The sequence below is a fragment of the Gadus chalcogrammus genome, chromosome 14 (genome assembly GCF_026213295.1).
Source record: "Gadus chalcogrammus isolate NIFS_2021 chromosome 14, NIFS_Gcha_1.0, whole genome shotgun sequence".
Classification (NCBI taxonomy): Eukaryota; Metazoa; Chordata; class Actinopteri; order Gadiformes; family Gadidae; genus Gadus; species Gadus chalcogrammus.
Genome location: NC_079425.1, coordinates 17,154,388 through 17,176,321, shown reverse-complemented (window position 1 = coordinate 17,176,321; position 21,934 = coordinate 17,154,388). Strand labels below are relative to the sequence as shown.

General features: G+C 42.7%; 1 protein-coding gene across 3 annotated transcripts in view; it reads left to right on the top strand.

Annotated features, from left to right (window-relative positions):
- LOC130403837 (A disintegrin and metalloproteinase with thrombospondin motifs 7) overlaps positions 1-21,934 on the top strand; it is an 86,780-nt gene that overhangs the window by 57,229 nt on the left and 7,617 nt on the right. For all 3 annotated transcript variants that reach the window (XM_056608340.1, XM_056608342.1, XM_056608341.1), the window contains 7 exons: positions 8,312-8,438; positions 9,399-9,612; positions 9,974-11,773; positions 12,356-12,508; positions 13,094-13,267; positions 16,072-16,218; positions 19,107-19,269. In XM_056608340.1, coding sequence (XP_056464315.1) covers positions 8,312-8,438; positions 9,399-9,612; positions 9,974-11,773; positions 12,356-12,508; positions 13,094-13,267; positions 16,072-16,218; positions 19,107-19,269 — 2,778 coding nt within the window. The remainder of the gene's footprint in view (positions 1-8,311; positions 8,439-9,398; positions 9,613-9,973; positions 11,774-12,355; positions 12,509-13,093; positions 13,268-16,071; positions 16,219-19,106; positions 19,270-21,934) is intronic.

The following is a 21,934-nucleotide window of genomic DNA, read 5'->3' as shown; positions in this document are numbered from 1 at the left end:
AGCTGAGTAGGTTTATCAGTTTTAATAACGGTATGAACAAATAGAACACAAAAATGAAAAGTTGTCCTTTGTATATCGATAGTAGCAATAGCACATGCTAAACAAGGACAAAATCTACTCAAAATAATTTATGAACTGTTTACAACCATGGCTAACCAGTGCATGAGAAGGAGATGACAGGAGACTAATGTTTCACTCTTTCAATTGCTCTAATTTGAGCTCTTACTGTTGTTATCTAACATACCATACAGTAATTGAATTGTGTAAAAGTGTGAAATTACTGCACCTTAAAAATAACCATGAATTAGATATACTCTCATTTGAATAGTGATTAACATTATGAATTTCAATTGTGTATACCAACTGTATGTTGGCTGACATTTAGCTAACTTTTTTTCCCTCCACTCTAACCAAGGATGCCTGTTTTTAAATTCCCTAGCCTGACACCCAGTCTGAAAGGCTGGCCAGGGGGTTCTCATCTAAAAGTAACAAGGAGATATAAAGTGGGATTAAAACATTGTCTTCTGTTGACTACTTATTATGTGGTTTACACATTAATATGGGAGGACTGGACACACACGCACGCGCGCGCGCACGCACGCACATACACACACGCGAGAAGGAGGGGCTCGGCCCGCCAACTAACGTGCAGAGATGCAGGGGCAGCTTCGCGCTTCGTAACAGAGACAGGGCAGAGCGCAAGCGCGCAGGGGGAATTTTATGAATGGTGAATGTAGGAGATAACTTCCCCTGCTTAAAGTATTTTATTGCAGTTATACCCAACCGATATTTGCGAAAAATAAACACAGAAGTGAAAGATCTGTAACAAGACGATTGATACGTATCCGTGCACATTTTTAAGTGGGTACACGCAAATCCTGGTGCGTTCCTAGTGGGTATACGGCGTATACCTGCGTATCACGTAGACTACACCACTGAGAATAACCAAGACTAGGGGACTTGCCATTGTTGGAGAGGGCAAAGTATTTTCAGTCCACAACAAATGTGGAAAGGGGAGGTAATCTTACATGGAGAAGGTACGATTTGAGCAGTATTTGTAAGCACAAGGAGTTGCCATGGCAGAGGGAAACCGCAGGATGTGACAGTGAGGGAATTGATTGGAATAGCAATGTGTCCATCTGATCTTGTGCATTCAGCAGACACTTGTATCCACAGCCAGTAACACGTTAAGCTACTATCAAATCATACAATCAAAATACCAGAAGATCCCAAAAAATCGAATGTAGGTCAGGCAAATCAACACGTCACCCTAAATGGCAGCATCTAGGGTTGACTTGATGCAGGCCGATACTAGGAGTCAATAGAGGCAGATGTGGAGTAGCTCATTTATCAGGCATGCATTCTAAAGCCTGGCCAGATGTTTTGCCCGCCGGCTGCAGTTGTCTAAAATATGATAGGATAAAATGATTGGCTGTCCTCATGATGCCCTGTGTTTGTCCGTGATTACAGTGCAAGATATAGGGCCCTTTCTTGCATCCAGCGCAATTGACTTTCTAAACTGACGCATGTGTCGTTGCTAGTTTGCCACGGGCGCGGAGCGTTCTTTTCCCTCTACAGGCACGCGTGGCTAAATTAGGGAATGACCTTGCACCCCAAGGGGCGGCTCAGCGAGAGGAGGAGGCGTGTTCTGGCGCAAATGTTCCCTGGTGCTATTTTGCAGTTTCAGAAAACAATTCCGCCACAAACCAGGGAATACCTGGTTTAAAGTCAGTGGCATGTTGTTCAGATGCTACTTCAAAGATGAACTGAACTGAAATTTGAAGTTCAGTTGATATAACAGATGTATTGTCTGCCTTCTCATTGATACAATAACAAAAAATGGCTGAACTTGCTAAAAGGGATTAAATTGGACGGTGAAGGTGTTACAGGGCGCCGCCATGTTGGATTTCAACAATCAGCTACGTCCCTGGCATGGTAACCTACTCCTACTCTGTGGCTCTAACAGCCATAGCAGGTATGAGTCAGGCTCTGAGGCCCGCTGAAATGGCTACGGAAAAGCAAACAACCAGGTCTACAGGGGCATCATCTTATTGCATTGCCCCTGGCTGCAGTAATGAATTATATATGGCCACAGCAGCTGGGGTAATCATACATTTCCACAGGCTACCTTTGAATAGGAAACCAGCCCTTGATACATGGCTGGCAGCCTTAAAGCGGACTAACCCTCCATGTCCCTTTTTCCTCACCCTGGTGTTTGCCGACTAGCCGATTGCTGATGCAGAGGGAGTTAAACTTGAAGTAGTTTCATAGTAAGATGTATCTGTGCAATATCCATCTGTGCAATATCCATCAACATCCACCAGAAAGTAAACCTCCACCATCCACCTGAAGTAAACGTGACACTCGTGAATCCGCCTCGCATCTATGCTCATCCGCGGGTGTATCTCCCGAAATGCATCTAACCGGAGCCGATTTTTTTGTGAAACCATGTCCATGTTATTAGGCAGATAATAAACCATTTTCTTTAATAGGTCCATGGTCCCAGGGTGGTTTCAAATAAAACCGGACCTATGCAGTTTCGTTAGGATTCGTGTGGACGCCTGAAGCGACGAGTTGCGTTAAAAGTTAGTTTTTTGTTTGAATTATATTTGTAGCTTTGAATACAGCCCCTTGGTCAATTTAATTAATAACTGTAGTTTAAAAAGTATTTCTGCTCAATCTAAATGTTTTTATACAGCGCGCAGCAGTGGCGTGCACAGACATTTTGGGCGGCAGGTGCTCAGTGAAAAATAAGGGCACTTTGTGCGGTGTGACTTTCCCTAAGTGGGCTAGGGGTAAGGGGAGTAACATAGTACCATGTTAAAAACAGTAGGAGTCATGTAGTCCAAGTTAAGGTTGTTTATTGCCAAACTGAAGCGCTTGTCTTCAGGGAGATCCACGGGCAAAAACAACAAACAAAACGTAGCCTATCCCTGACTAGAAACAAAAGACAACTTTCTAAATTAAAGAAAAGTACGAGTTCTAATCGGCCCTAGCAACACAGAATCAGGAGAAAAGTGGGAACAAACATAATGGCAGGCTTCCTGGCTCAACACAAAAGAAAGAATAACAAAAGAGCTGCTAAACAGTTGACGGGCAGGGATACCGGGCAGCAGGCGACAGCAGACAACGGCAGGACTCCAGGTGTGCACAGTCTAGAGGTGGAGCTGAGGGTCTCGAGCTAAAGGCAGCATACACAAAAGCACATTAGAACACATGGGAATGAAGCATGCAGCATGTGGTACTGCCGGCTGCCTTATTATAGCAGTGTGAGATTTTTTTTAATTGTCATTTTGGAGTGAAGAGTGATCATTACCACTCTCTAAAGCAGCATCCTCCTCGGTGCCATGTCTTTAAAGATGTTGATGACCTCACTATGATTGATCTTGGTATCTTTTTCTATAGCAGGCAGGAGAAGGTCAGAGAGCTGTTCTTCCCCACAGAGACTTAGGTAGGTTCTGGGATGTTGAGACTCTGCCTTCTCTGATGCACATCCAAATATTTCCCCAAACTTCTCCTCAGACCTCATTGTTTGCAATGTGTGAAGCACACCATCATTTACCTTGTAGGCAGTGGAGGGGTGCAAGTGTTCTTCCTGCAGAGATTCTGATGCCACAGCAGTGACTTCGAACACTGGGGTGGCGATTTCCAGACAGAGAATAAACATGAAGTTGATGGCATTTCTGTACATCTGAGCATCTCCTCTGGCCAGGTTAGGTGGGTTGCTGTCACCGATGTCATCAAGGAGCTTCAAAATAGCTTTCAGATTTCTCTGAAGGTCTTTCTGTGCTTTATCCCTGCAAGCCCATCGGGTATCTGACAGCTGCTGGAGCTCCATAACAATCAATTAATCTTGTCAGGATTTCTCTATCTCTCTAACTTCCACTCAGTATTTCTGAAGTTGTGGAAGAAAACACTATTCTATTTGAAGTTCAAAATTCATGTGGTCATGCATCTGTCTCATCGGAGACTGCAAACGCGCTGTCAAAATATCAACTCGTCAGATTCAAATGCGCTCATGGCTCTTAAAGGGGATGGGAGCTGGCACTCTCATTGGTTTATTGCACGTTACGCCCAAACCACACCTACGGGTAATTAGGCTACATCAGGGCAACCCTTTTTAGATTTGAATCGGGCGCAAGAGTAATTTATCGGCCGGTATAATAGCAACATCGCCATAGAACCGCCCACAAAGCTACTTGCGTTTGGCGCTTCTCACTTGCGTTTCAGACTGTTAAAATAGGGGCCCATATTGTTCCAGCGGTCTTGTGTCATGTGAATATCATTTAGGCTAGTATAGCATTTTTGCACGATTTGTGGTCGGCGTTTTTTTTATTGTAATTAGTCACAAAATCGATACTCTTTTTACTGTTTACTGCTTGGCTGACGTGACCTGCTGTACATGAAATGAAAAGTTACCTAGTGTGCTGTGGTGCAAAGCGGAAGATTAAAAAGTAAAATGCTCCAGGGTCTAGGTGTGACGCTGTGGGAACATTTTAAAACATCCTTCCCAAAGGAGTAGCTATGCTCCCCAGTTTCACAGATGCGGTTGACCCTGCATGCAGAAATATTTCAGTAAACATCATTGCTAGTATTCCTTTAGGACTGTCATTTTCCCCAGAATATTCTCTACACACATAGAGAATATCGATTATGATGGCAATTATGTGTTGCCAAATAGAAACAACACAAGCTCCATTATTTCTGTCTGTATATTGTACTTTACAATTATTCTGTACCTGGTTCCACTCCTTCTCTCTGGCTTCTCCCTCCAGGGGTTGGCATGAGCAGGAGGGGAGTGCAGGAGTAGGGAGGTACGACGGCACAACGTCATTACTCTCATTACTCATTACTCACTGATATTAGATCACACAGAAGCACAGCTTAAGAACAGTGTATGTTTTTATACTAGGCAGACCAGGAAAAGTAGACGGTCCTAAACCTTGTTAACTCTGTCTTCCACCGAGAATATGGCCCATGTTTGGCACAATAACCAGGAGAGGGTGACCTTTGGGTAGGGGTGTAACGGTACACGAAGTCACGGTTCGGTACGTACCTCGGTTTTTAAGTCACGGTACGGTATGCTTCATAGTTAAGAGGAAAATTAAAAAAAAACTGCTTGTTTGTCAATAACAGATGGTCGTAGATCAGCAACATGAAAACACCAATAAACTTGGTTATGGCATTTGCATTTCTGAATCCCCAGACAGGGGTTGTTGAAATAGTGTCCGTGAGCTGGGTTTGCACAGCTCGTTTTTTTTTTCACAGCAATGGTGAGCAAATGCCTGTACGTGGACGGTTCGGTACAAATGCGTGTACCGTATCACCCCTACCTCTTAGGAGTTCCAAAGTATCTGTTATGGCAGGGAAAATTGACAATTGTATTATGAATATTATTTGTTGCCATCGGAATGCTATGTTTGACCTGCAGTCCTCAGAGAGGATGATTCCTCCTCCCATCTCCTTCAGCTCTCTTAATACTCCTGCTTGCTCACTCGTCTGTACTAAAGGAGCGACAGAGTAGAGGCACTAATGTCGGAAACAGTTGCTTCCACTGATGCACATATGAGCCATTGCTTGACATAAATGAAACACATTTGTAAACTTTCATGTAAACTTCATTTTGCAAATAGTAGCAAAGCTCATGCTATTAAAATAAATAGCGTAAGATAACATGTTAACTGTAAAACCTGAAATCACGCGATTTCGTGCTCGTGCTCATGAAAATGTATCGATTGATTCGTGTCCAAGAGCACGATTGTCCGACTTCTTCCATGCTACACAGAAAGAAATGTAAACCCATGCATTTTGAATGGGAGCGTTTCTCTGACTTTTCCGTGCTACACAGAGCAACATTTAAAACAATGCATTTCAATCTGGAGATTTTCTTCGACTTCAGAAAAGGGGGCGGGGGGTTACACTGCACCCTCTACGTCAAAACAACAATCCGATTTTTCAGATTAAATTATCCTATCAATTTGCACTTGGTTACGATCTATGGTCATTATTTAATTCTCTGTAATATGCACGCATATATCCTATATTTAATGCATGGACATGTTTTATGAACACATTATTCTCAACAACCCCCGAACATATTGATTCTAGATTCCTGTGATAGGAGCGGGATGCTGTGATGAGGATCATTAATGTACACAATGTAAGCCCAGTTCATTTTGCAAACAAGTCTGAGTTCTGTGTAAAGTTTTATTTACACAAACCTAGATGAGGATTTATCACCTTAATTGTGTACCTCCGTCATTTTCTAATCTAAAGATAAATTATTTAGTAGCCGTTTACGCCAAACAGTAGCTGTAAAAAACTTGTTTTTCACAAGCACCCCTGACCACAAGCACCCCTTCGCTCTCCCCATATTGATGTGGAGAATTGTTGCCACACCCCAGTGGTGGTGGTGTCATATATATATATATATATATATATATTTCAAAATGATAGAAGTGCAGATAAATATATGATATATTTAAATGTGGTTTCATTCTTATTTTATGAAACTTAAAATTATTCTAATAAACCAAAATTATGCAACTGTTTCTGCTGGCAGCTACATTAGGGTAACCCTTGAAATGCTTTGTTTTGATTGAAAGGACACGATTCAATAGATTAACGTTTGTGAGCATGAGCACGAAATCGCGTGATACCGGGTTGGATCGATGTATGCGAGCAGCAAAAATACTTTGAAGCGCAAATATATTTGTTATACAATGTCCTTCGGCGGGAACAATTGCAGTACAATTAAATACATGAAGAATATAGAAATATAGAAAATACATCTAGAATAGAATGGAAAATATGAAAAACACACATAGAAAAATACTATAGAAAATACTTGATGAATGCAAAAAAAGTATTTAGAACGGATAAAGAATACAATGCCAAACAAAGAACATGCACATCGTTTTTATTTTCCTCCAAACCCACAGTTTAGCATAATTAAACCAGTGTTAGGCAAGCTACTTAGAAAGTGTTGCAAGCCTAGCAGCCAGTGACTCCACATGAAATGAAGCTTCTCTACACTGAAGATGACCCCCAGGGAAATTTTGTAAGCCAAGCTACAGCAACATGGAAAAGTGTTTTACTGCATCAAAGCTACATGAAGTAGTTTGACATTGAACTAACATCTTTCCAAGTCAATGCTATCATAGTGAGCAATAAAGATGTCGATAAAACTGATGGGACGGCAACACATTTTCAGTTCAATTATTCACAACGCTATAAGCTCTGCTCTCACCGCTCCAAAATCTATTTGGCAACAACAAATAATCAAACATTTGCTCCACATAATAACAAAAAGTCCTTGGATCTTCTCCTGATCCTCCTAATCCTTACAAGTTGTATTTCAGACGCCGCACAAAACTGTACTGCTTGAGCTGTAGAAATTATTTGGAAATTCCTTCTAAAATGCAAAAACATTTTGTTTGCTGAAGATGACCAATTTATATTTGATTCATGATGTAGTCTGCATGCCTGTCTTCCATGCCAGTCCCCCAGTGTTCTCTCATTTGTCTTTGTTGTGGTTCACCTGTTGGCCTCTTTCTCATGCTGCCATCGGGTTCCCAGTTTAAACTTCATTCTCATCACCATGTCTTCGAGAGAGCGAGAGAGAGAGAGTTAGTTCACAGGAGATACTTTTCTGAAAATCTCTCACCGGCATCCTGCTGTTGCTCTGTTAGAATCTATTGACGCTGCACAATGTAGGGCAGCCACAGAGAGTCCGCCATAGAGATGTCCATGGTCCGTTTTTAACGTTCATTTATCTTCCCTGCCAGCAAAAGAAAAAAAAAAAAATGCCTTGCCTTCAACCTAAGTCAAGAACAGCATCCTATATACATCTGTCCATCTAGTTGTGTGTCTCAATATATTTTTGTGTGTGTGTGTGTGTGTGTGTGTGTGTGTGTGTGTGTGTGTGTGTGTGTGTGTGTGTGTGTGTGTGTGTGTGTGTGTGTGTGTGTGTGTGTGTGTGTGTGTGTGTGTGTGTGTGTGTGTGTGTGTGTGTAAAATGCACAATTGCAGTGCATTCAATTGCAACCATGGGATCTTGTGATGCAGACATGTACAACCTGCTATTGTGGCACAGACTGTTGAAAGTGTGCAACCTGCTGCCATTGCTCATCAAGACGATATTACTACAGCACTCGCCAAAGCAATAACAGAGTCGATCAATGAAAACCCTAATTTATTTTCCATTAATTTATTCCGTAATACAATCACCCCATTGGTTAAAAGAAAGTTAATACTTTTTTTTTTAAAACGTTTGGTACTCTCCTTACAATTGTGTGCGTGCGTGTTTCAGGTGTCCAGCGGCAGATCGTCCATTGTGTGGAGAGGACCTCAGGGATAGTGGAGGAGCACTTCTGTGACGCCATCATCCGGCCGGATGATGAACAGACCATATGCCAAAAAGAACAGTGCCCCCCTACGTGAGTTAACCTTGCCCGCAAAGAAATGTCTTTCATCCACAGAAATGCCCCCACCTGTAGTACTTGACATCACAAAACACCCAAACATAAAGTGTGTCTGTGTGTGTGAAAAAAGATTTGATTATGTCCTTGAACGATATCTCATTGTCTTCTTACATTTTACGTTTACATTTTACATTTAGGGCATTTAGCAGACGCTTTTATCCAAAGCGACTTACGATAAGTACATTTGTCATAAGAAGTGCATCAATATATCTCTGTCGGTACAGAAAGGATGTTCGTAGAACCAAGTGCAAGTACAACAATCACTAGGCTAACCAATTCCCTGTGTTACAGCCATGATAGCAGCTACTGCAGTTGCTACACAGCTAAGTACTATAGTACAGTCTTCTTATATATAGATCATCGCGATAACTTCATCTTTTCCTACCCCTCTGTTTTGCTGGCAGGGAAGAATAATGTGCATCGTTTAGATAGAAAATGTGTTTTTCTGCAGGTTTTCTGACATTTCTCATCTCTCTCTCTATGTATATATATCACTCTCTGTTCCTCTCTCTCTGTCTTGCTCTCTATATCGCCATCTCTATCGATCTTTATCCCTCCATCTCTCCTCTTCCTCCTCTCTCCTTCAGTCCCCCTCTTCCTCTTTATCCTGCTCACTCTCTTCCTCAACCTCTCTCCTTCTCTCTCTCTTCCCTTTCTCTCTTTCTCAACCTCTCTCTCATGCTCTCTCTCCCTCTCTTCCCCATCTCTCTCCATCCCTCCCTTGTCCCCTCCCTCTCTCCTCTCCCCCCTCTTTCTTTCTCCCCCACTCTTCACTTTCTCCCCCACTCTTCACTCTCTCTCTCTCTCTCTCTCTCTCTCTCTCTCTCTCTCTCTCTCTCTCTCTCTCTCTCTCTCTCTCTCTCTCTCTCTCTCTCTCTGCTTCAGTGAATATCTGTTTCTCTCCCCGATGCGTAGCTGGTGGGCGGGGGAGTGGCAGAAGTGTTCGTCAAGCTGCGGGCTGTCAGGCTTGACTAAACGCACAGTGCTCTGCATCCAAGCAGTGGATTTGGAGGAACGCCAAGCGTTGCAGCACACTGAGTGCAAACACACGGCAAAGCCTGAGTCTGTCACCTCCTGCAACACACACGTCCCCTGCCCGGCAGACTGGATCTCAGGCAGCTGGGCAGACGTAAGGCCAAATTAAGTTACCTCTGCTGCCATATCACTTAGTTCCCCTGGTGAGGGTTTGTTCCAGCTCTAGTAATGAGGAAGTGTATGTGAAGGAAATGGAATCATTTGAGTTAATTGTCGCTCTTTATACCTCATCTCACTCATCGCTTGTAACCAGGATATGTCAAACTCTGCTCGCTGAATCATTTTCATATTTATTTATATTCTCTTCTGTTAAAGGTAAATTGAAAATAATCCATCCAGCCTCGTCTTCATTATTCTGTCAGCATTATTTCATTTTAAGAGAGAAAGATACAATAAATGGATGCTGTTTTCAGCACTGCCTTTGCTCATCGCCTTATGTTTTGTTGTGTTTCCAGTGTTCGCTGACGTGTGGCACAGGCGTGCACCAACGTAACGTGACCTGTTCCTGGAACACGGGTGTGGCCTGTGATTCACACAGGAGACCCCCCGTCACCTCTTCCTGCCATGTTCGGGACTGTCAAGTCGTTGCCGACAACTTTGGGAGAGAAGACGACTGGTCCGGGAGTGGATGGACAAGCAATCAGGGGGTAAACGAGATCAACTCCATACCTGAAGTTGATCATAGTGCACCAAAGCAAACACTCAGCACCCGAGCTCAGCCCAGGGCCCACAATGAGCTGGACAACGTGATCGAGGCAGAGTTCCCGCCACGCCATCACGTTGATAAGGGCAACCAACCCATCGAGAAAAACGTAAAAGTTGACGATTTCTACTATGACTATAATTTTATTAATTTCCACGAAGACCTGGCGTATGACGTTGTTGACACTGAGAACAGTGTAACAGAGGAGCAGGAGAGTTTACCCATTCAGCAAGAACACGTGCCGGAACCCACAACAGAGGAAAACATTGCAAGGAGGCAACCGGCAACAACTACCTCAGCCGCTACTATTGAAACAACACAGGGTCACACGGGAAACATTAAAGAGAAGCAAAGCGACACGCCTGAAAAGATTTCACTAGATCTGGAAAACATAGTCTTTCCTGAGGATGACTACTTCTTGCCAGTCTCTACGATGACTGCAAGGCCGCCAGTGCCGCTATCTCCAACCAGGCATCCACATTCACCGAAAGAGTGGCAAGTAAGGCGAGGCAGTCCCGAAGATCCGAGCACCTTACCTGGATTCGACGTGAACAAGCAGGAACCTGCACAGTCAGAGACACCGCAAGAGGAATTTATACATTCAAAAGGGGGTCTTAATGCAGAGGAGGATGGGAACACGCCAGGGACGTTGAAACCTGTAACTGCCACTCAAGGTTATACGGATGGGTCCCTGGCCAGTGCTGAGGAGATTGAGGATGCTGATTATTTTGAACATCAATCCTCTGACGAAACTACCATTGATGACTCACAGGTTGCGAATGCTAACACAGAGCCACAGTTACCTTCAACCTCTGAAGAAATTGCTGTTCGATTTCAAACGGAAAGCGCACCAGCTTCTCACGAGGGACCAGATAAGGGCGCGGCAGAAATCCCCACAGCTGCTCGTCGCTGGTTTGATTTGTCAGCACCTTTCCCGACTGCCGTTATGTCGCAGTATACAGACTATGATAAACGTCTGCGGGAGTCAAACTCCACTGGCCAGGCAAATCCCAGGCTCACCAACTGTTCCTTTAAGGTCACTGCGTACCCTTCCTCTCAGGAGTCTGTTACGGCTCATTCAATCTCAGGACACCAGGAGACCTCTGCCAACACCTTACCAGTTATTGGAACGCCCTTACCACCAAATGGAGGCCCTCTGCTTCCGGCACTGTCCAAGCTAACACATTCTACCTGGCCAGGGTCCACAGAGGAACTGCCAACCCGGCCCACACTGATTGAAAGAACCGCGCCAGACGGGAGCCCTCTTCGTACCCACCTTGAACCGTCCTCCTCATACGGCGACGACAATGAGATGAATGTACCTCTGGAGATACCGAGGGGCAAAAGTGAAACCCAACCTCCAGAGATCACCCCAGCCACCTCTGTTTCACTCACCCAGGCAGAAACAATGACCCTGCCGTCCCAGGGACCTGCTGGGTCCGCTTTGTCCGACCTTTCCTCAGGGTCCGTTCCGGGGCCAACAAAGCTCCCAATTCCGGCCTCCAACCAGGCCACCGCAGCTGCCTACTGGGTCGTCGGCAACTGGAGCTCAGTAAGTTCCACCCTTACTCCACGGGATTCCACACATATCTGTGGTCGAGGCGCGGACTAATCAGAGTGGTCCTATTCTTTATTGTTTCCCTAGTTCCCTATTTGCCTTTATTATGGCAACAGACTTGGCCCGATAAATATATATTCTGTCGTGAAATTTAAGTAGACGCGTATGTATGTATGTATGTATGTATGTATGTATGTATGTATGTATGTATGTATGTATGTATGTATGTATGTATGTATGTATGTATGTATATTTGTATGAATGTATGTATGTATGTATGTATATATACATACACACACACACCACAGCCCTATCTATCACTCTATTTTTTGTGTTGCTTATCCCTTTTTTCTTTCTCTGCTTTGTCTGTGAATGAAAAACATTAGAACATTTGACGTTTTGTCATCAATCGTGATAAGACCCTGAGATGTTCGGAGTAAAGGTGACTCCAAGTGTCATTCCCTAAGCATATATTGTCGTCCCGATGCTTGATGTTTACGACTTGTATCTTGGAGTCTTTGTTTGTTTTTATGCTGGATGCATGAAGTGTGATGTGTTCCCCTGGTTCTCTGCTAGTGCTCCACCAGCTGTGGCCTTGGGGCTATCTGGAGACGACTGGCCTGCAGCACGGGTATAGACTTGGATTGTGACCCAGCCAAGAGGCCGGCGCCCGCCAGGCGTTGCTACCTGCGCCCCTGCTCTGCCTGGAGGACAGGGGAATGGAGCAAGGTCAGCTGTTTTTGGCCTCTTTGGCACAGATCGAAATGTCAGAATCTGGAAGCTTTAATTGCACATATGTCAAGTTTCCATTCAGGTGCACACATTGAACAGGACAGCCAACCTCAACAGGAAATAAGGTGCTGTGTAAATATATACTGTATATAGTTTTGTGTATATAAGATGCACAAAATAAATGAGACCATAAAAGGACTCTGTGATTTTAGTGCACAACAGTAAAACTGCCAAGGATCTAGGAGTGGCTGTTCAGCAGCTCCTTCCCATGTTTGCAATGACTCTTTCAACTAAAATAACTATTAACTGCGCCTTGCAGACTAATTTTATACACAAGATGCTGTTCCTGGCTTGGGTTGAAGGCAGGCATTGAAACACTAAAGATGTTTTGCTTGTAGGGCAGGAAAATTGGAAAATTATTCAAGGTTGTCTTATTGATTTTCTTCCCGGTAAAAACGTTTTGATTAAAATATCTCAGAACAAGGGCCATTGTAAGATGATTAACAAATGGACTTGGGTTCAGTAATGGTGGAACCCTGTTCTGCCTTAACGATGTATCCTGAAATGTCTCATAAACCCCAGTGCTCTGCGAGCTGTGGAGGAGGCGTGACCCTCCGAGAGGTCCAGTGTTTCGACATGCGCGACCCCAGGCCTCTCCGGCCATTCCACTGCCAGGCCATCTCCCAAAGGCCCCGCACACACATGCCCTGTAATGTGCAGCCATGCCTGGAGTGGTACACCTCATCCTGGGGCCAGGTGAGTCGGCACCGCCTGCACGGCGTACGAGCAGTAAACAGCATTCTGGATGGTAGGCCCCAATCCCTAGAGTCATGTCCTGTTCTGAGCTGCATGGGAAGAAATGAGGGAAGAAAAGCTCATGGTAGTCCATGTGCTTTACTTCACTGCAATAGCAATCAAAGCAATCCAAGCAAAACGATTTGAATAGCAGGTTTAAGGTAAAGGGAACTCACAGAAGAGCAGTATGAATTTTGTTTTAATATATTTTGTTTAAGGCCGGGTTACAACAGTGCACTTTTTTGACCTTTCTATTGATTAAACCGAGAGTCATCCGCTGACATCTTGTCTTGTGCGTAGTGTCGCACAAGGCATCCGAGATCGTGGGCAGGAGTGTGTTGGCATGTGTTAACGGGACTTCTCCCCCACGACCAGCATGCGTCCCTGCCAGGGTCCTTGTTCGTTTCCTTCTTGAAAATGATAACTATTGCTGACCATCCGTAAAGCTCTTAGAAATTAAAGTCACTAGTATAGAAGAAAATGTTAGTTTGAATGTGTATTTGATTGGTAACATAAATATCTATGCCATTTTGTTATTGATGGCCACATCTGAGAGAGGGTTAAGCTTTGCGGACACTTACACAGTTAATTTTGATGTCTTTAACTTATTGGACCTGTAGTATAATTCCACTTCTATGATGCTCAGACACAACGCCAATACAAGAAAAATAGTACCTCAAAGCTGCCATTACCATGAGCATAACCCACCCCCGCCCGCTCCATGTGTAAATATAAAGGGCTAAAGTAACAAATACACAACGATTCTTATTTTAAAGGGATTATAAAGTAATTGAAACATATTTATGATTATTAGATTTCTGCCATGTCTGTTCTGCTTGATGCCACTAAATTCTACACACTGCACCATTAAGAAATGTTGTACACATCTGATTTCAATTCTGACACCCAAGGTTGTCGTGTGTGAGTGTGAGTGAGGGTGAGTGCATGGATGGGTGTTTTATTTGTTTTATAAGATTTCTTCAAACTGAAGGTCTAATATATACAACAGAGTGTTTCTCTGTTGCTCTGTTTGTTATGTTGGGTATGTGGGAAATAATAACCAATCGGTGAGGATTAAGTTTATAGTCTTGCTGCGACTAAAAGGCAATATGGATATACATTTGGCATAAATCTTCTGACATTCAAATGTGGCTGAATGAATAACCTTCCTTCAGCATTCAGGGGAAGGCGTTGAAAAGCAGTGTTATCATTGATATTTATTTGTCAATCTACATATGAGAGGTTTGGTTAAGATGACAAGAAGTTAAGATCTTTTTCTTTTAAAGAAATTCAGTTTGCTTTTTGCGTCATTTTTATTCTGCTGTTGCAATGGCAACAGCGAGATGCACTGGCTGTTGGTGACACATCCAGCTGGATTGCTTTATACAAAGCACAAGCATTGAAGTCAAGCCAGGGCATATTTTCAAATGAGGTCCGACTACCACGCCTCTCTGCTGGAAGGGTCATGAATTGTTAAGACCCAACTCAATGCTCATAGACCTTTTTCAAAGAGGCATCATCATAGGATAAACACACATTCATAACACTAATTATGTGACTGCTACCTTTATGTACCACGGCATGGTCGTAAACTAAACTAGGGAAGATAAGTCTATAAGTCTACTTGAGAAATATTGCCAAAGTAAGGCTGTTTATTACAAAACAGTATGCCAAGATACAATTTGCATTACTAGCAAGTTTGACAATTCTATGCCCTCTTCATTGGTTGATAGTAACCTTCAGATGATTTAGAACTCTACTGCAAGACTTTGAACAAGATGGGGAAAAGAGAGCACATTACTCATGTTTAAGGCTCCTGCAGTGGCTCCCCCTTTATTTTAAGGTCCTTTTACCCGCATACTAATACATAATATTGTCTAATAAAGTAAACATTTCAGACTTGATAACCCCTTATCAACCAACAAGAGGCCTTAGGTATTTTGGCTGTTCCTGAAGTAGCCAACAAAGAGATGGAGAGCTTACTGTAGCTCCAAGACTGTGGAACACCTGGCCCAGTTACATTAGATATTCATGCTCTGTTGACATTTTTAAGAACCAACTGAAGACGTATTTATTCTAGCAGGCTTTTAATTAAATGTATGTTTTCATCCCTTTTTACGATAATCAAATATGGTGAAGCTATAAATATATGCATATTTGCAACGCATAAACGGTTATAACTTGTTATCACGTTGACGAAGGATCGGCTGTCTAAGATTGCTAAAAGATATGAGATATAGCAGTATACACAGTAACTCAAAATGGATGCATTCGTTTGAAGTCGGCCTATCAAGACCGCAGCCTCTCCCAAATGCTGGCCAGGCTTTAAAGGGATCACACATAATTCCTGCCCCTAACGGTTGATAGCCGCATGAGTGCTGTGCAGGAGGTCCATGATTTGAATCCAACCATGACCAATAAGAAGTGATATGAGTGACACCTGGTTGGATCCTACAATGAAACCTCATTGGAAAGAATTGCAACGCTTATTTTCTCATTCGCCATAAAGATTGTAATTTAGGTTCCAATCAAGCTCTCAAAGGAAAGCGTATCTAGCATGGTCAATTTGCATAGATATGTGCTTACCGGACACTATGTTGTGTTAGCACTCTAGCAGCATGTCTAAGTGTGTGTGTGTGTGTGTGTGTGTGTGTGTGTGTGTGTGTGTGTGTGTGTGTGTGTGTGTGTGTGTGTGTGTGTGTGTGTGTGTGTGTGTGTGTGTGTGTGTGTGTGTGTGTGTGTGTGTGTGTGTGTGTGGGGGGTAGTGCTCAGAGGTCTGTGGTGGGGGGGAACAGCAGCGCATGGTGACGTGTCCAGAGGAGGGGCAGTGTGACCAGGACCTGAAGCTTGCTCACATCCAGTCCTGCAACAGCCAGCCTTGTGCACAGTGGCTGACTGGATCCTGGGGACAGGTAAACAGCATAGGACACATGCACAAACACACGCGCATGCACAAGCACACACAAACACACACCAGCAGGGGCAGGCAGGCAGGCCTCAACACACACACATTCATGCATGCACACGCAAAAACACACACATAAGCAAGTACACCCAACACATTCTCCTATACAAGGTGCATATTACCCATCAAAGTAGGCCTATGTTGGGGCCTACCTAAAAAGTTCATTTTACGACAGTGGTCATCTCTCGCAGTGATTAGCAGCTATTAAAGGGGTAGTTCGGAATTTTGGACATAGGGCCTGATTCCGAAGTGAGCATTGGTATTCTATTAGGGTGACCAGACGTCCTCTTTTTCCCGGACATGTCCTCTTTTCGAGACCTAAAAAATGCGTCCGGCAGGGATTCCAAAAACGTCCGGTATTTTGCCTCGTCGCAAAAAAAAAAAAAATATATATTATTGTTATTATTATCTTTTTATTTTTTTTTGCCTCGTCGCATATTTGTGTTTCTGGGTCTTTCACATAACCTACTAGTTATTACCATTGTATATGTCTATGGTTATTACGGCCTTCCAAGTTCTGGAAATGGTATCTCCCTTACGTTCCACCTTCTTGCGCGAGCTGACTGTAGAGAGAGTCTGTCATTGGGCGACCGATCTCATGTGCTCGTTGAGAAGGTGCCGTGTATAGTCGGAATGAAACCCCCACTGAAGTACGTAGGCCCCCCCCCCCCCCCCCCCCCCATGCCTAAACGTAAATGTAAGTTCACGGACGAACTAAAGAAAAAATACCCATGTTTTCGCCCCCCCCCCCCCCCCCCCCCCCCCCCCCCCCGCGACGAAGTGTCCTCTTTTTCACAAACTCAAATCTGGTCACCCTAATTCTATATCACTGGAGACAGTTTTCAACACATTTCATTCAGTCCTTCTAGTTGCAGAGTTCGCTCATGCTAGGCTAGCGCAAGTCAACGGGCAATGCTAGCCTGCTATTAAAAACAGTCTTACCCACTCCACAGTACACCCGAGGTAAATCAATTATAACGCCAGACTATAGATTTAAATGTCTGTGTTGATAGAATAATGTTAGAAATAAAACTAACCATGCATCGCATGAATCATCGAGGGACTACTTTCTCAGCAGAAGCGGAATTCTACTATGCGCTGGTTAGGTTTGTAACCGAATCACGACAGAAGAACGTAAACAGAGAAGCGTGGGACAGAAGCGCAATTGAACGACTAGGCAACATGATGGTTCAGTGTGCTTTTAGAAATTGTAGAAATAAACGGTACAGATGGGCACCACAAAGTTTCCACCAATTTCCAGTGCGAGATCCAGAAAGGACTCAACTGTGGCTTGTTGCTGCTGGCTTTGACATCAAAACACCGGCTCGTACATGTACGGTTCGTTGGATACAACAAATTCCTCATAATCGTCTTCAAAAGCAGATGCATCGCTAACTCCTCCAAACGTGGCCATATCTTGTTAATTTAATACGCTTGTAGAATTCCTTCGTTCACTGTACTCTGCGTTTGTAGCAATGACAGCGGCAGGTAACCTAGGTATCAGTCCGCCGCTGCCGTAGCCTACGTACAGGAATATATATATATACTGCTGCTGAGACCCCGCAATTCCCTCAAAATGCAATGCAATGCAAGGTTGGTTTTATTTCTAACATTATTCTATAAACAGACATTTAGATGTATATTCTGTCGTTATAATTGATTTACCTCGGGTGTACTGTGGAGTGGGTAAGACTGTTTTTAATAGCAGGCTAGCATTGCCCGTTGACTTGCGCTAGCCTAGCACGAGCGAACTCTGCAACTAGAAGGACTGAATGAAATGTGTTAAACTGTCTCCAGTGATATAGAATACCAATGCTCACTTCGGAATCAGGCCCTATGTCCAAAATTCCGAACTACCCCTTTAAGCCAATTCATATTTTCCCAAACTATAGGGTTAGCCACACATAAACAGACACACACACAATTTAGTTGTATCACTAAGAACAATTATTCAGAAATTCTGTCGGATGACAGCTGGCTTGGCGCATACAAAATTGCTCTCAGTACATGGTTGTGAATAATGCTTCAAAGGGATGGGCTTACAATGGTTTTTTTTTCTGAGGACGCTACAGCTCATATTTATATAGCTTATATTATATTTATACAGCTTATATAGCTTATATTATATATGGGTGAATTGGTCATAAAAGAATGAGATGGAATTAAATAAAATAAAATAAATAATTAAGTAATTAATGAATCCAGTGACTGTCAATCACAGGAAATGATTAAAAAATAGGATCAAAGACATGAATAAGCTTCAGACTTATAAGTCATTGCATCTATTTAGGGTGAAGGATATTGTTATATAGACTCTAATAGCATATGGAGCATATCAAGATATCCAGCATTGATTTGAACATAAAACAAGGAAAATTATCAATAAGGTTGAGCTTCAACGTAAACGTGACATTTAATTTGGAAGACTTCATATACACCAATATTCACCTCATTTGATTTGTAATTTGATTCATCATATTCAGTCGGCAGCCATTTCTCACATTATGTAATGTCAAAGGGACACAGAAAATCACCCTGCTCCTACTCTTGATTTGAGATGAGCCAAACGTTTCTTATCCAGCAATCTTAAAACTGAAACCTAATTTACAATCACTGATTGAAATCCTCGTCACCACACAGTCTCAGATATAAGACATGAGACACGGATCTGTTCTGGTCTGGTTCCTGATGGTCTATCTCTCTCTCTCCCCCTCTCCCTTTCTCTCTCTCTCTCCCGCCCTTTATATAAATTAAGTGGTGTGTGTTTGACCCAGACACGAATCCCCTACCGTCTGTGATGAAGGTCTACTTATTAAAGGCATCATGTATTTGCAGTGCTCTTTGCTATGTGGGGGTGGAGTGCAGCATCGCCTCATCAAGTGCGTGGACACAAGGGCAGAGATGGAGGACGAAATGGACCAGGCACAGTGTGAGCCTCAGCCCATGCCCCAAAGCACCAAGAAGTGTAACTTGCACGAGTGCGAGAGTGCCTCTTCTGGTAGGTGACGTGCCCTACACTTGAAAAAATAATTCTTACAGGGATTATTTTGTCATTGGACAGAATGCCAATGCAACTTTTTGCACAGTTAAAACATTTTTTAAGGATTTCCTACTGCCTTTATGTATTTCTTGCTTTCGTATTTGCATTGACGTCAACTCAAAGCATTTTATTTTCTACCTTTCAAAACATGCCTGAGGAGCTTCAGATTCAGATGAATATGATTTATTGAGCCTTGCGTAAATTATTTGTTACAGTTGCTCAGCTAGAGCCAAAAACCTTGCTAAGCATTCAAGAACTCCCTAATCACCATAGAAACCCTAGTTAATTATCTTTGTTTGACGACAAACAGCACTGCCTTCAAGTCATTTTTGTGGCTACTAAGAGAAAATCTCCCTTCCCAAAATTTACCAGGATTGATCCAGCACAGTTGAATACGCTTGCACAAAAGATTCTTTCATAGTCCTCACAGACATGGCCATTATATCTATTAACAAAGAACCAGCTATCTGCCTTACTGCAATATGAATGAAATGGATGACATTTCTGTCTGGGCCGGGATGAGTATTCTATTCAGAAGAATGAAGAACATTATGAAAGTGATGTTCTAGCTGAAGAATAAAATGTTTTTGATTGAATTCTGAATATTACTCTGTTAACCAAGGGAAATCCCTTGATAATGGATAATTCTAGCACTATTAATTTCTGTTTATTCATGAAACTCTTTGTGACAGAAGAAGTGTTAACCATAAAAGTTTGGAGTCTGCGTAACAGAAAATATGCATTTTGCAAGACGTAATTTTTTTTAAAAGGCTGAATACAACCACCAACAAAAATATAGATCGGGTGCGGGTAAAACCCTTTGTCTATGAGTATTTCATCTTACTTTAATTGATTGTATTACGTTTTGGATCCAAACCCTCACTCAATTCCTATTGAAGAATTTGTGGATGCTTCCAGTATTGATCAATTTCAATTGTACCTGTTATTAAAGCGACCCTCAGTGAATATCAAGCTGCAGCCTAAAAACAAAAGTATTCATTTGCAGAAATTGTAAAACTATCAACCTCTTCCATGGGGTGAACCTGCACGGGCCTCGTATATCCAGGTTTGTAAGAGGGGTCAACCCTACTCTGTCTGTCAAACTGTCAAATAATGAAGTGCATAACAGTGTGTGTGGGTGGGTGAGTGTGTTTTTGACCAACCATGCTATTTTCTGGTGGGTCAAATACGATTACTCTATTCTCGCCTTAGGGAATAGGGTGCTTTGACAGCCTGAGCCGTATATTTTCTTCATCGTTGGAGCATGGAAGGCTGGCTTATGGGATCATTGGAGCATAGTGCTCTTTAGCCTTCTTTACATTCGTTTGTACAGGGCAAGACCATTAAATTAGTTCTCAAACTACTCTTCAAAGAAAAATAAACAAACAAGGCTTCTGCATTTTACCTGTGTTTTCACAGCTAGAAAATAAGAAGAGGTTGTCATTAAAGCGTTTTCCAGACATCAGAAAAACCGTAGACAGTGCAGCCGTGTAATTTGTATTGCAGATGAATGAAAGCCACATGGCACAGAGGGTAAATGAAGCCCTCGGGCTAGCTTTGAGGCTTCTCTCCAGCATAGCCAGTGGTCAACCCTGATGCCACAGTTATTTTGTAGAAATAATCTTGGCTTTGAACTTCAATCAATACTGGGTTCTACATGCACACACTACATACTTGCATCTCATTCATATAAATGTATACTGCCTGTATACATAATATTCTATAACCTCTGTTCACATTTCTGTATTGATCTGGTTTGGTGCTGTTAGTCTTTTAAATGTATGCAGTGTAGTAGTATGAATTAAAAAGTTAACTTGGACATGACAAACTTGTATAATACTGCTCATTTATAATGAATAAACATTTACTTTTATACGCTCCTTCAGAAAATGGATACAAAGAATAATTCCCATGGAATCACTGTGCAAAATGTAATGCCTTAAAGTGATGCTAAACCGGAGGTCATTGCTAAGATAATGAATAACTAGCCCCCTACTGGGTTAATCGCAAGCCTTTGTGAAATCTAATGTATTGGCTTCAGGTCACCCTCTATCCAATGGCTTAAGAAAGAATTTGAAAGAGAGTGTAGAAGAAGGCCAGTCTTTGAAACTAAACAACCAAAACAACATCCTCCCATAAGGAGGCAGGCGCAGTCAACTCATAAGTTATTGTCACAGTTCATTTCTCTCACTAATAGCTGACAAAGTGCACCTTTGGACAAAATATTATGTTGTACATGCATGAGATTTATTGTAAACCTGACATAAAGTCCACTCCTTGCTTGCATGACTTGATTGCTACATGGCTAGCAATTAGCTCAATGGTGCGCTAGCAGAAAAGAGAACGAACTAATGTGCCTTGCATTTTTCCCTTTTTGGTTATTTAGCAGGCCCTCTTTTCCAAAAAGTGACAACTCATCTTGCTTATGGAGTTCTACAGGTAGACAGGGACCATTGGAGTTCAAACGCAGGACCATCGGGGTTCAAACACAGAACCTTTCCCCTTGAAGACATTCCAGCCCATGTCCAGTGAATGTAAAATATTCATGGGATGAAATAAAAAAAAACACATTTGTTGGATACGCTGAAGTTCAAAATGCAGTCACTCTGAGGCATGTTTAAAA